Source organism: Berghia stephanieae, chromosome 13 (assembly GCF_034508935.2).
Source record: "Berghia stephanieae isolate SIO BIC M18660-M18661 chromosome 13, UCSD_Bste_1.3, whole genome shotgun sequence".
In the NCBI taxonomy this organism is placed as follows: domain Eukaryota; kingdom Metazoa; phylum Mollusca; class Gastropoda; order Nudibranchia; family Aeolidiidae; genus Berghia; species Berghia stephanieae.
The window spans coordinates 21,769,676-21,784,675 of NC_088372.1; the positions used below are offsets into that span (position 1 = coordinate 21,769,676).

A 15,000-nucleotide genomic window follows, 5' to 3' on the forward strand; every position below is an offset into this window, starting at 1 on the left:
AATCCAGATTCTGTATTCCCCTCGAGGACCCAGATCTCCATAACCACCACCGCCACCACCACAACTACCAACACAACACTAATGTTACTCACTTCTACATGAGTCATAGATCTCCATTTTCGGACTTCTATGTTGATAGAGATTCTGTATTCCCCTCGATGGACCCAGGTCAAAAGATGCCAGACATCCACGGAAGCCATTCTTTGACCGAACCACTCTCTTTACATTTGGCTTTGTGAATTGATCCTTCGGAATACCACCTAATAAATACAGGAATATGCATGAGAAGATAAAACAGAATACGAAGCTGATAAAAGATGGGACTGTAACAAGTAATTTGCACAAATAATATAACTAACATACACAAAAACAAAATACTAAACAAATATAGTTTCGGGATTATAACCCTTCTTCAGTCAATAACAAAAACAGTTTAAACATCAAATCGTGTAATGCATGTCAGATAAACAATATGTCAACTGCTACTTCCACAAAAAGTTATGGCGAGCATGGTCAATGACTGGAGAGGTGCCAATTATCAAATTAAAAAAACTCTAGGCTAGGTGTTGTGTCCTTGACCTAGGCATTTTAATTTACTCATATTGGTATCTCTGTATGGTGTGGCCTATTATTTTCCATGAATGGTAAGATTTGTGAGTTTTATTCCCTCGTGGATCACCCTGCCCTTTTCAAACACTGTTTCCAAAGGAGTGGTCCTCATTTGAGGGTCCACGATAAAGGGACAGAATCAGAGACAAAGGCATTCCCCTAACAGACATTGGTTCGTTCCCCTTACCAACATAGAGCGGCTTCAGGAAATTGACCAGGTTGATGCCGGAGTGAGAGAAGGAGGTGAAGGATCCGTCCACTGTCATGTTGACCTGCCTTTCTCCATTGGTGATGGACACGGAATGCCATTTCCCATCGTTCAGACCTTTGTCCTTGGAGGTCATTGTGATAGGGACCTTATTGGGAATGTCGACCTGGAATAAATCAAGGAATGAACATGACGACGAACTGTGACAAAAATTTTAATGATTTTCAAGCACGACAATCATAATGATGATGATGATGATGATGATGATGATGACGACGACGATGACGACGAAGATGATGATGATGATGATGATGACCATGTTAAAGATGATGATAATGGGGATGATCGATGATGATGATGATTATGATGGTGATAATACTGATGATGATGATGATGACGACGACGACGATGACGATGAAGATGATGATGATGATGATGATGATGATGATGATGATGATGATGATGATGATGATAAGGAAGAGGTGGAGGTGGTGGTAAAAGATAAAGATGAAGAGGAGACGTGGGAGAAGGAAGAGGAGGGAGAGTAGGTGGATGAATAGAAGAAGAAGAAGAAGAAGAAGAAGAAGAAGAAGAAGAAGAAGAAGAAGAAGAAGAAGAAGAAGAAGAAGAAGAAGAAGAAGAAGAAGAAGAAGAAGAAGAAGAAGAAGAAGAAGAAGAAGAAGAAGAAGAAGAAGAAGAAGAAGAAGAACTCAGGAGGAGGAGGAGATACAGGAGGAAGTGGAGGGAGGTGAAGATAAAAACACAATAGAGTAAAGACCAGGGCCAAAAAGTCAGCGTCAAATTTCTTATAACTTCACAATAGTTGCTGAAACATGACCTAAAAGTGTTTAGCTAAAACATTACATCTTTAAATCTTAACATGCAGTTTGAAGATTATCTGATCTGATCTATTGACGCATAAACCCGTCATTTATCTGGTTATGACAACAGGTCAAATACCTTTCACCAAAGAGCAGATAAAGCTTCATTGACGCCGAAATCGCATTGCTGTACTGTTACTGCTGGTGCTGAGAGGTTCCAAGCTTGTTTTCAGGACCGTGGTTCTCGGTTCCTGTAAAATGAGAACCATCAATTCTGGTTCTGCTTCCTTGAACCGGTCGTTTTTCCACCTTGGTATTGGATCAATTTCCTAGAACATGTCCTTTTCCACCTTGGTATTGGATCAATTTCCTAGAACACATCCTTTTCCACCTTGGTATTGGATCAATTTCCTAGAACACATCCTTTTCCACTTTGGTAATAGATCGATTTCCTAGAACAGGTCCTTTTCCACCTTGGTATTGGATCAATTTCCTAGAACAGGTCCTTTTTTCCACCTTGGTAATAGATCAATTTGCTAGAACAGGTCCTTTTCCACTTTGGTAATAGATCAATTTCCTAGAACAGATCATTTTCCACCTTGGTAATAGATCGATTTCCTAGAACAGGTCCTTTTCGACATTGGACCTTCTTGAGGATAGGGACTCTTTTTGGGACCGTGAGTGAGAGTGATGGAAGGCCACCCTTGCCACAAATACGTGCAGCGAGCTATGATAATAGAGTGTTGTGCGCGGTGTATAGTGTGTGTTGAGGTAAATAGCATTGATAGCATGCAGAGCATCCCTCTCATGGCCAGGTGGCCGTATCATAGCACTCGGGTGCTGGGTTCAAATCCTGATTGCTGCAAACACATTTATAATCTATTGTCGACTGGCAAATTCTCTCTATTTCATGTTCTTATCAACATGAGTGCTTGTTCTACTCACTTTTCCTACAATAGATGTGGTGGATGGTGAGGAATGGGAGTATGTGAGAGAGGCGAATCGTGCATGCAAAGAACAAGGGGATTGAAGAAAGGCAGTGAGAAACGAGAACCATCAGCGGTCCTCCTCATAACAGGTCACCAATTTTCAACTTAGGGGCTGGGGAACCATTCTTGGAAATTAATAGTTCCCCGTGGAGCACTAGTTACTGCTCTCTGGGTCAAAACCATTGTATTTGAATGATTGTGGCTGATAAGTTTTGGAAGAAATTACTGTTTGAAAAAGAAAGAAAAAAGAAAGAGATTTGCCATTAACGATTTTAAAAAAAGACACAAAACAAAACAAAACTCACCTTAAAATGCAGTCTTGAGTCAACCAGCTCTACAACAAGGAGTTCATTATTCGCACCCTCGTTCAACAAAATGACACCGCTCTCGCCTTCCGTCTTGAACAGAAAATGAATACTTAAATCCGAGGCAGAATTCAAGGGAGGTAATATGATATGGCTGATGTCAGAGGGAATTGTAACGTCATTAAAGATGATATAAGGAATATCCGGATATTTGTAGAACGGTCCCTGTCCAACTTTCTCCAGCTCTGAGATGACGTCAAACCCACCAATGTTGAAGCTTCGGATATAGCCCAACAGGTTGGGGATATCGTAGGGCAGGTGGAGCACATTTCCGATGTCAGCCCCAATAAAGAGGTCGTACAGTTTGAGGTAGTAGTCATGCCCGTCGAGCAGTACTAGGAGAAGAATAAGATGAAATAGGTGTATGAATAAACGGATGTTTTTGGCTATAAAAACAAATTGTTATGTATTCATTTGATTTTCACAGAGGAGAATGATGGTGCTGGCAGTGTTCTTTTGTCATCGTAGTCGTCGTCGTCGTTGTTGTTGTTGTTGTTGTTGTTGTTGTTGTTGTTGTTGTTGTTGTTGTTGTTGATGATGGCGACGACGACGACGACGATGATGATGATGATGATGATGATGATGATGATGATGATGATAAAGAGCAATGTCAAGAATGTTTGTGATTGAGTATGGAATTTTATAAACGTTAATCCACTCAACATAAGTGTGATTAAGTTAACTGGCAGCCGATGCCGTAAATACAATACGCAATTTACTTTATATGAAATCAAATTTGTTTCCCAATAATGTAGACTTGGGGAATCAGTAATTCAAGCATTGTGAAGTGTCTCTGTGTCAATGAGCTATATAAATGTTCATATGCGACCTGTCACCACAAAAGGTATCATGTCGGATTAACTCTCCCCTAACCAAACATTTTACCCCGAAACATCAAACACATCCAATATAAAATTAATTTTATTTAACTCTAACTCTATATGCTTTGTATGTTTGGGTTGGCATGTTATCTTCTCGATGTAAGATGTGACCAAAGATGAGGCTATTTGGTCACATCTTACGTCGAGAAGATAACATCCCAGTCCAAACTGCAATCTGCAATGACAGAATATTTCCTTCATGGCAACAAATATGTAGGGAGACCACCAACATCAATAGTAACAACCAGGATCTCTCTACATATCAGAAATTTCTAGATTCAGACGAGGTCTAATTAGTCCCTGAAGAACTAAGAAAAAATGCAGTGCCCTCCGTACTAAAGTCACAATAAGATCTTGACAGCCTCAAAACTCTGGCCCAGGACCGTGACCAATGGAAACAATTAACCATACAGATGGAGAGAGCAGCTATACTCATCGAGGTGTTAAAAAATATGTGACTGAATCACACAATTCTCACCAAGCATCATTCAGACTGCGAGGCTTATTACACTACTACCCTACCAAATGTTTTACATAAATTTGTTCACCAAAACAAGCTATACATAACAGCATGGTTAAAAAAATTTTTTTTTTAAATCATCAAATTTTGGGATGTACAAAAGACATATTGATGAGAACAGTGATGGTTGTATCGTAATGAATGTGACCATTGTCCTGTAGTTGGCAAGGAGAGGGTTAAACCTGATGCCAAAAATAGATTCAAAAAAAAAAACTTGAGCATTTATACAGCGCAATATCCGCCAAACATGCACAAAGCGCTTTACAAGCAGTCCCTGGGCAACAGCAACACTTAACATGAAGGATATTCATTACATGACGCATTTTAGGCGATATTACAATTTTTTTCAGACAGAGACAATGCTGTTAACAGCCAGGTACTCATTTTACACTTGAGTACAATGAAAGAATGTGAGTGAAGAGCCTTTTCCAAGGACTCAACTATGTACCAAGCGAGGCTTGAACCCAGGACCTTCCGATCCAAGTTAAAAAGTTAAAATTAAAATGACAAGAAATGTATTCTGATATGAGTTTTTGTCATAAAAAAAAAAGATATAATATTCTCCTCAAAAAAAAAAAAAGACAATAGAAACATAACCAATCTCATATTTGTTATTATAAATTATATGTTGAGAATCTAAGATACCCAAACATAATACATTGAGCTAAGTTTTTAGTGCTTTTATCTCCCTTTTCAGAAAATTTTGAAATACTATGTACATAAAATGCAAACAGCTTTTTACATGGCTTCTTCTGATGGATGTCAAGAAATTAGCTCAAAGGTAATGTAAACAAAACAGTGGCTGAATTTTATACAGTTATTAACAAAAAAAAAATAATTTTTAATTAATTTTTCTCAATTAAAAAAAAAAAGAAAATGGTGAGATAGAAGTAGTTTATCCTCAGCCCATTTTCATAGGTACCTTCATCGTGGTGTTCATCGGTGTCCACCCAGGCCTCCAGTTGGTTTCCACGACGGCGAATGTTCAAGGTGTGCCAGTGTCTGTCGTGTAGGTTTTCACCAACTTTCAGTACCTAATGATGTCATCATTTTTGTACTTGTTCTTTTTATTATATATTATCATCGCCATCATCATCATCATCTTCATCATCATCATCATCATCAATTATCATCATCATCATCATCATCGTCATCATCATGTTTGTTTTTAAGGGTTTTACGGTACTTGCAACACATTTAGGTTATATAAACGCCAGTAAAAAGGAAGAAAATGGGATAGTAAAAAGTTATAGAATTACAATTAAAGCACCCAAGAAAAAGTAAGACATAGGGGAACTGGGAACAAATAGGGATCAGATGTAGATTCCAAGAGCATACCACCAATGTACTTAGTTTGAGATCACCTAAAAGTCTCATCCAGACACAAGCACAGGTCCCAACTAAGAGGAATACACTCAAATGTTTACCAATCACATAATATAATTTGTAAACTAAACATAATACAATGCATAACAGAGAGATTTACAAGAAAAAAAACTATCATCTCCCAAAACTATAACTATACATTCGACTGTTTCTCTCCCAGTCAAGGAGCTCCGGCAATGATCAGGACAAAACTATGTAATCTCATTCCACGAAAGACAGGAAACAATTGGAAAACGGTTATGGGGGATAGAAGACATAGCATGTACCTCCCTGCCCACTATGGGAGGTCAGGATCCCCACCCAGTCGTCATCATCATCATCATCATCATCATCATCATCATCATCATCATCATCATCAATTATCATCATTATCATCACCATTATCACCATAGCTTGGAACAGGGTGTACATATTTGCAGGTCTGATAACCAAGCGTATTCATGAACTTGTTTTAATGTCGTAATTGAATACATTTTGGTTCGAGAGTATTTCCATTACAGCAATGAGTCCATAACAGTTAATATAATAATAATAATAATAATAATAATAATAATAATAATAATAATAATAATAATAATAATAATAATAATAATAATAATAATAATAATAATAATAATGATAATGATAATGATAATAATAACAATACACATTTATATAGGGCTCATTTTCGTGTAACACACAAACTCTTGGCACTTTAAAACTTCTGGTCTGGTGTTCAGAATGGCAAATAAGTACACACAGGTTGGAACAAATGTTCAAATCCAGGACCCCCCCCCCCCCCCCCCCCCAGATGCAGATTTCTTTTTTTTTTTAAATCTTAAAACGTTTCTTTTTAATATATAACACTGTAGAATTATACTGTTTGTTTCGCACTGCATGTTTGAGAGGTTGTATGTTTGAGTGAAAGTTGTCACATTACTGTTCAGCGCTTTGAGCTTGTTGGGATACAGGGTATAAAAAAAAAAAAAAAAAAATAAAAAAATAAAAATTTATATATATATATATATATATTCTTCTTCTAGGTTCCATGCCTGGTCCAGGCTTCGGATACTGCATGAATTATCTCTCTCCATTCCTCCCTGTCTCTTGCTTTTTCAAACAGCTCTTGGATTGTTAGGTTGGTGAAGCCCTTCAGTTGGTCTATGAGTGTTTTTCTTTGTCTCCCCCGGGCGCGTTTACCAGGTATTTTTCCACAACTTGCCAGATATTCCTTCTTATCTTTCCTTACTATGTGTCTGAAAAAGGATAGTTGTCGATCCACTATTAAGGGCATTAGTTTCCTTTGTTGGTATGTTTGTTTTAGCACTTCTTCGTTCGTTTTGTGTGCAGTATACGATATTCTCTGCATCCTTCTCAAGCACCACATTTCAAAAGCTTCAATGTTCTTTTGTGTTTCTGCATTTGTAGTCCAGCTTTCGCATCCGTATAACAAGACTGGCCACACGTAGCACTTCAAGACTCGGAATCTAATCCCGAACAACATCTGTTTGTTTTTCAAAATGTTTCCCAGGTCCATGAAGGCCTGTTTGGCTTGAGTTATTCTTGCTCGTATGTCTCGGTTACATCTTCCATCTGTTGTCACTATTGAACCTAGGTATAAACAATATTATAAACAATATTATTATTAATATTATTACCTGCTGCTTTCCTCCAAGATTTGTCGTGACCCAGACACGTCCATCATTCAGCTCAGCCCTCATAAAATTCCCATCGGACCTAGCTCTTGTCTGGAAAATGAGGCCATCCTTTTTATAGGACATGAAACGTACAGATATGTCGTTGACGTGGTAAATCTGCTGGGGGTTAAAGGTCAGATGGTATTCCGTGGAGCCATTGAAAACAGCCGTCCAGGCAGCTAGAGAGAGAAAAAAATAAGATTCAAAGTTTTAGCTGAACCATGGCTAAATTGATGATACATTCACCTCTCATGCAAAGGGACCAGTTTTATCCCGATTTTTTAATGGCCCTTCTGCCCACCAAGAAATCATTGTGTGGTTGTGTCTGTAAGATCAAGCTGAAAATACTTTGTTTTATTGTTTTTGTTTTTAAGGGTTTTAGAGCGCTTTCAACACATTTAGGTCACATCAGCGCCAGTAAAAAGGAAGAGAATGGTATAGTAATAAGTTTTAGAATTACAATTAAAGCACCCAAGAAAAAGTAAGACAAAGGAGAATTGGATGAAATAGGGAACCGATATAGATTCCAAGAGCACACTATCAAAATACTTAGTTTGAGATCACCTAAAAGTCTCATCCAGTCACAGGCGCATGTCCCCACTGAGAGGAATACACTCAAATGTTTACAAATCATATATAGTGTGTAAACAAACCATAAAACAGTGCATAACAGGGAGACGATTTACAAGGGAAAAAAATATCATCTCCCAAAACTAACTATACATTTGACTGTTTCCCTCCGGTCAGGGCCAGGACAAAACCAATTAATCTCATCCCAAGACAAAGACAGAAAGCATGTTGGAAAACAGATATAGAGGGATAGAAGACACGGTAAGTGCCTCCCTGCCCACTATGGAAGGCCAGGAACCCCCATCCAGGAAAATACTTTGTGTCCTTTCCAAAGTTGTGACATTCTGATGGAGTATTTCAATAATGATGTGACCTAATTTCTTTGAAATCACAATGTCTCCTATTACATTTCTAATTCCACAAAAAGGTGAATACATTAATTAATTAATCAATCAGATAAATAGATAATTAATTAATTAATTGATAGATAGATTCATTATTTCATTCATTCATCCATCCATCCATCCACTCATTCATCCACTCTCTTACGTATATATATATATATATATATATATATATATATATATATATATATATATATATATATATATATATATATATATATATATATATATATATATTTATTATTTTACCTATTAAATCTAGTTATTTACTTATTCTTCTATTTATTCATTCATTTCTCATAAATCTATCTATAATATAATATTTCCAACCCTTTAATCATTCATTTATTTATTCATTTATATAATTATTATTTATCTATCTATCAATTAATTCCTTCATACTTACGTATTTGACAGCGTTCTCCCATATAGTCAGTACCCCTACAGTCACACTTGTACCCATTCCACGTATTGGTACAATGCCCGCTACCACAGGGAGACAGCGTGGAGCACTGTCTGGGCATGGACACACACCTCATCTCCACTCTGTCGAAGATACGCTGGTTCCTGACGTACGAATGGAGATCCACGATTTGGCCCGAGATCATGAGGTCCTCTAGACATCCTTGGTAACTCTCTCTGGCCCACGTATACCAGGGAAGCATGTTGTAGTTGTTGTAACCCCCGATGTACAAGTTACCTGGGGGGGGGGGGGAGAGGGGGTCAAAGTGTAAGATAAATTAAATGCAGCTTGTGTGCGTGGTGTATGGGTCTGCAACCTGGCAACTTACAGACACACAATGATGATGATGATGATGGTGATGATGATGATGATGATGATGATGATGATGATGATGATGATGATGATGATGATGATGATGACGACGATGATGATGATGATGATGATGATGATGACGATGATGATGGTGATGATGATGATGGTGATGATGATGATGATGATGGTGATGATGATGATGATGATGATGATGATGATAGGGCCCAAGATTGATCCTGGATGAAGTCATGATATTTTTTTTGCTGACCCTCTCTCCACCCATCAGTGATTGAATAGCTGGGTCTAATAAATCTGGTGGAAAGTACTTCACAATATACCTCTATCATCCTATCCAAAGGGTAGCAAGCACTGCAAAAACTGGGATAAAACTCCAGCTCCATAGGTCATATAGTTCTGACGGACTATTTTCTTTTCTTTCTCCTTTTTTTTTCTTTTCTCAGTCATACGGGTACAAACCTAAAGACCTAGGTAGACGTTCCCTTCCTGTGAAGTCGATTCTCTGGTTATTGCCATCCAGCATAAGGTTGAGATGCCTGCTCAGGAATTGGATCTGGACCTGCATTGACGACGAACACAAAATATTTTTCCAGGTGAACATTTTATATGTTTGAAGTTTGTTTCTTTCAAAACAGATTTCATTGATATTGAAATTGAATTGAAATTGAGCTTTTACATAGCGCAATATCCACTAAACGTGCTCAAATCGCTTTACAAGGGGTCCCTGGCCAACAGCAACATTTAACATTTAGGACGGACATGACGACGCCTGTTAGGCGATGTTACAATTTATTTGGGACAGAGACAACGCTCTTAACGGCCAGGTACTCATTTCACACATGAGTACGGTGAAAGAATATGAGTAAAGAGCCTTCTCCAAGGATTCAACTATGCGCGAGCAAGGCTCGAACCCAGTCCTTCCGATCCGAAAGCGAGCTTCATACCACTAGACCAAATAACCGATTTTAGCAAATTTATGTCATTTCAGGGCTGGTAAAATGGTAACAAAAGATGGGAACGTACAAAAACTTCAAGAGATTACAAAAAGAAAAAAAGCATACGAGAAAATGTAAGACAAAGGAAAATAGTTCAAATGGGGAACAGATGTAGATTCAAAGAGCAGATTATCATTACGCATAGTTTGAGATCACCTAAAAGTTTCAACCAAACACAGGATCCCACTTCGAGGAACACACTCAAATGTTTACATTATACATTCAAAACAACAAATTTAGCAATACATAACATAGAGATGTTTTGCAGGCAAAATCTTAAACAATACATTTGACTGTTTACCTCTCAATCCAAGACAAAGGCAGAAAGCAAATTGGAAAACAGATATAGGGGGTAGAGGAGACACAGTGACTCCCTGTCCACTATGGAGGTCAAGAACCCCACCCGGTATAAGTGCTTTGCGTGAAGGGATAATAATAATAGAATGGATTAAATGAATAACACACATATAGACACAGGTAAAGGGGATTCACCCAAATATAAATCCAGTCAAAAACACAGATAGAGTAGGCTTTTTCTTTACAATTAAAAAAAATATATGTTTTAAGATAAGGTTGAAGGAAGTTCATAATATCTTGTAGAAAAAAAATTAGTAATTTAATTAAGAAAATCAAATTAATGATGATGATGATGATGATGATGATGATGATGATGATGATGATGATGATGATGATGATGAAAACAACAACAGTACAACAAATGTAACTCGTACTTCGTGCTGTTGGCCATCGGCCACTTCATTCTCTGACACGAGAGTTCTATAGGTCTTGTCGCCAAAGTGATGGATGAAGTACAGCTTGCCGTCGTAAAGCTCCATGGAAAAGAAATTCTTGCCGACTACGTTGCTTGTGCAGTGGAGCAGGAGTCCATTTTTGTGGATGGTTTTGAACTTAAAGGAAATGCTGGAACCATCTCGGGCTTGGAAGCGCTGGAAATTTTAAAAATGGATTGATCAGATAAGCCGAGATGCTTTGATCTTAGCACAGGTAAGATAAACTTGAGCTTTTTATATAGCGCAATATCCACTAAATGTGCTCAAAGCACTATTACAAGGAGTCCCTGACCAACAGCAGCATCTAACATGTAGAACATCTGTTAGGCTATATTACAATTTTTTTCTGAAATAGAGCTGCTGTTAACAGCCGGGTATTCATTTTACACCTGAGTACGATGAGAGAATGTGAGTAAGAGCCTAAGGACGCAACTAGGACGGAGAGGCAACCAGGAGAACCTGGTCTGAAAGCGATTGTCAGACCACTCGACCACATAGACGCACACTGAGAGTTGTCATCTAATAAGATTGTAAATGAATAAGACAAAGTAGTACTTCAGAGCCATAAGGCCCATAGAGCTGGAGTTTATCCACCCGATTTCTTTAGTGTTTATCGGACAATAGCAGTTAATAAGCTATCCTTTGTTTGCTTGTTTGTTTTAAAGGGTTTTACGGCGCTTGCAATACATTAAGGTCATATCAGCGCCAGCAAAAAGGAAGAAAATGGGAAAGTAAAAAGTTCTAGAATTACAATTAAAGAACCCAAGAAAAGGGAAGACAAAGGGGAATTGGTTCAAATAGGAAACAGATGTAGATTCCAAGAGCATACGATCAAAGTACTTAGTTTAAGATCACCTAAAAGTCTCATCCAGACACAAGCACAGGTCCCAACTAAGAGAGATACACTCAGATGTTTACAAGTCATATATAATATGTAAATATGTAAACAAAACAATAGTACATAACAGAGAGATGATTTACAAAGGAAAAAAATATCATCTCCCAAAACTCTAACTATACATTTGACTGTTTCCCTCCCAGCTAGGGTATCCGGCCAGGCCCTGGACAAAACCAAGTAATCTCATTCCAAGACAAAGACAGATAGCATGTTGGAAAACAGATATAGGGGGATAGAAGACAAAGTAAGTGCCTCCCTGCCCACTATGGGAGGTCAGGAACCCCACCCAGAAGCTATCCTTTGAATAGGAGGTTAGTCTATCTCACAATGTACGCTTTGTCTGATCTGTATGTTTGTTTTAAACTCACTCAACCCTAACACCGACTATATCCAACAACACAACGAAATATCCAAACAAAATCAGGACATTTTTTTTTAAATTAACATATTCTAATTGTATTAGACAGACAACAATCCTTCTACAGTCTGAACGAACCTGTCCTGTATGTATGTATATGCCTTGATCTTTCAATGTTATGGCAGTCAGAATTGGTCTGGGTGTGGTCGTGGTCGTTGTGGTGATCTTGGGAACTGGTTTGGGGGTCTTGAAGAGTATGTTGATATCAATTTCGTCGATGTCCACGCCTCCTGGAAGATCGTCGTTGAATCTGGCAATCAGGTTTACTGAGACCTCGAACTGGCGGCCTGCTGTTTGTCTCCAAGTGTTGTAGAAGATCTAGTTTTTTTAAAAAAGGTTAAAATTTGAACATTTTTTGGTCACTTGAGTCTGTGTTTGAGTGTGATGGGTGATGGGAATGGGTGAGATATGTGGATGATGATGAATGATGACGATGATGATGATGATGATGATGATGACGATGATGATGATGATGATGATGATGATGATGATGATGATGAGATGATGATGATGATGATGATGATGATGATGATGATGATGATGATGATGATGATGAGATGAGATGATGATGATGATGATGATGATGATGATGATGATTATGGTGGTGATGGTGGCGGTGGTGGCGATGCTGATGATGATGATGCTGATGATGCTGATGATACTGATGATGGTGGTGATGCTGATGATGATGATGACAACGACGATGATGATACAACGACGATATGATGATGATGATGATGATGATGATGGTGGTGGTGGTGGTGGCGGTGGCGATGATGATGATGATGATGATGATAGTGATAATGATGGTGACGATGACGATAATGATGGCGGTGATAACGATAGTGGTGGTGATGATGGTGATGAAAATCACCTGAGACAATGCACCGACATAGTTGGGAAGTTGTTCTCTGTTGATGGTGACTGGCGTGGGGGCACCTCCAAGGGTGATTTTGGCAGGGGACAAGAACTGGACATTTCTGGAAAAGATGTGCTCTTGTGCGTAGTTTTCATCCACTGTCAGGGTTATCTGCAAGTTGAGAATTTAGTGATTTAATTCATTTGACTTTAAGTAATATTGATCAAAATGAGCATCACAATCACATTGTCTATGGAAGACTAACTTATTATGGGGAAAATCCGACGCGACTTATTTGCAGGTCTGATAAGTCAAATGGTCACGGGCTCATTGTGGTAGCCTATGTATTGGAAATACTCTCAAACCAACGCAAAATGTTGTCCATTACAACAAGATTAAATCAAGTCCACAAATGCGTTTGGCTATCAGACATGCAACTATGGGAACCTAGGGTAAATCTTATCACTCTTTAATGTAAAAAACAAAACAAAAACAACAAACAAAAAGCCCCATAAAAAAACCCAAACAATTCTGCACGTTTAACTTATAAAAGTCACTCCACTTATTTGCAAACCTTCAGAAATTTGAATAAATGTGTCTGATGAATCAAAGTGTGGTATTTCCGGAGCGTTATAAACTTTGTACAAAATTTGATTCAGTACTGTTAGTGTGCGTTTATCAGACACGCTTTTAAACGGTCTCTCATAGACAGATAATCCTTTAATTCTAGACAATTTATTGTATTCATAGATGGGCGCAAATCTTCGGCATTTTGAAAGTTTTGTGTTGACCGGGCCACAATCAGTTGAAACGGAACAACAACAAAACAAGAAACTCAGCATTTAATTTTGAAATTCCCCATTCAAGAACAAACCATCATCTTTACTCTTTCTTCCCCTCTACCATCCGACTTTGGAACTCCCTACCAACCATTTGTAAACAAGCCCTTTCAACTGATGACTTTAAAAAGTCGCTCCCTGCTTCCCTCTAAAACCCCTGTTACAGAAAAGACGGCCATACAATCTTCAGTCTGAAGCTTTGGCCTGAATGGAAGAAGAAGAAGAAGAAGTTCCAAATGTAAACAAAGTCTATAGATACAACTCACCCTCTTTCCTTTTCTGGTGATTTTGAACAAGTGCCATCTGTTGTCGTCGAATCGAGCTCCCTGGTCCCTGCCGATAGGAATGATGGCTGGAGATCCACTGCCGTCGTCGTTGACAAATACTAGGTAGCCATTCTGTACAGGGGTGACGAGAAAAGGAATAAACAAGGATAATAGTGGTTATAACAAAAACATAAATAAAACAAAACAAAACAAAACGTATGCTTGTGCCACATCGTTTCTCCTTACTATTTCCGGGAACTCATTAACTTCTGATATTAAGAACTACAGAAATGAATAAATACCTGATAAAAAGAACCCCTTATATAGAGAACTATTGATATAAAGAACTTCTGAAATAAAGAAATACTGATATCAAAAACCACTGATTTAGAGAACTAATAATTTAAAGAGCTACTGAAATAAAGAACTACTGATATAAAGAAATACTGAAATCAAGAACCACTGATATAAAGAAATACTGAAAGAAAGAACTACTGATATAAAGAAATACTGAAATAAAGAACCACTGATATAAAGAAATACTGAAATAAAGAACTACTGATATAAAGAAATACTGAAAAAAGAACCCTGATAAGAATACTGAAAAGAAATATAATAAAGAAATACTGAAATAAGACTCTATATAAAGAAATACTGAAAAACACTGAAAGAATACGAATAAAGAACCATTATAGAAATATGAAATAAAGAA

General features: G+C 37.8%; 1 protein-coding gene across 4 annotated transcripts in view; it reads right to left on the bottom strand.

Annotated features, from left to right (window-relative positions):
• LOC144959157 (uncharacterized) overlaps positions 1–15,000 on the bottom strand; it is a 204,766-nt gene that overhangs the window by 36,645 nt on the left and 153,121 nt on the right. For all 4 annotated transcript variants that reach the window (XM_078891677.1, XM_078891676.1, XM_078891675.1 and 1 more), the window contains 11 exons: positions 14,289–14,420; positions 13,199–13,354; positions 12,403–12,642; positions 10,949–11,164; positions 9,682–9,781; positions 8,836–9,129; positions 7,417–7,634; positions 5,316–5,427; positions 2,933–3,327; positions 797–983; positions 93–260 (listed from right to left, as the gene is read on the bottom strand). In XM_078891677.1, the coding sequence (XP_078747803.1) occupies positions 93–260; positions 797–983; positions 2,933–3,327; positions 5,316–5,427; positions 7,417–7,634; positions 8,836–9,129; positions 9,682–9,781; positions 10,949–11,164; positions 12,403–12,642; positions 13,199–13,354; positions 14,289–14,420 (2,218 nt within the window). The remainder of the gene's footprint in view (positions 1–92; positions 261–796; positions 984–2,932; positions 3,328–5,315; positions 5,428–7,416; positions 7,635–8,835; positions 9,130–9,681; positions 9,782–10,948; positions 11,165–12,402; positions 12,643–13,198; positions 13,355–14,288; positions 14,421–15,000) is intronic.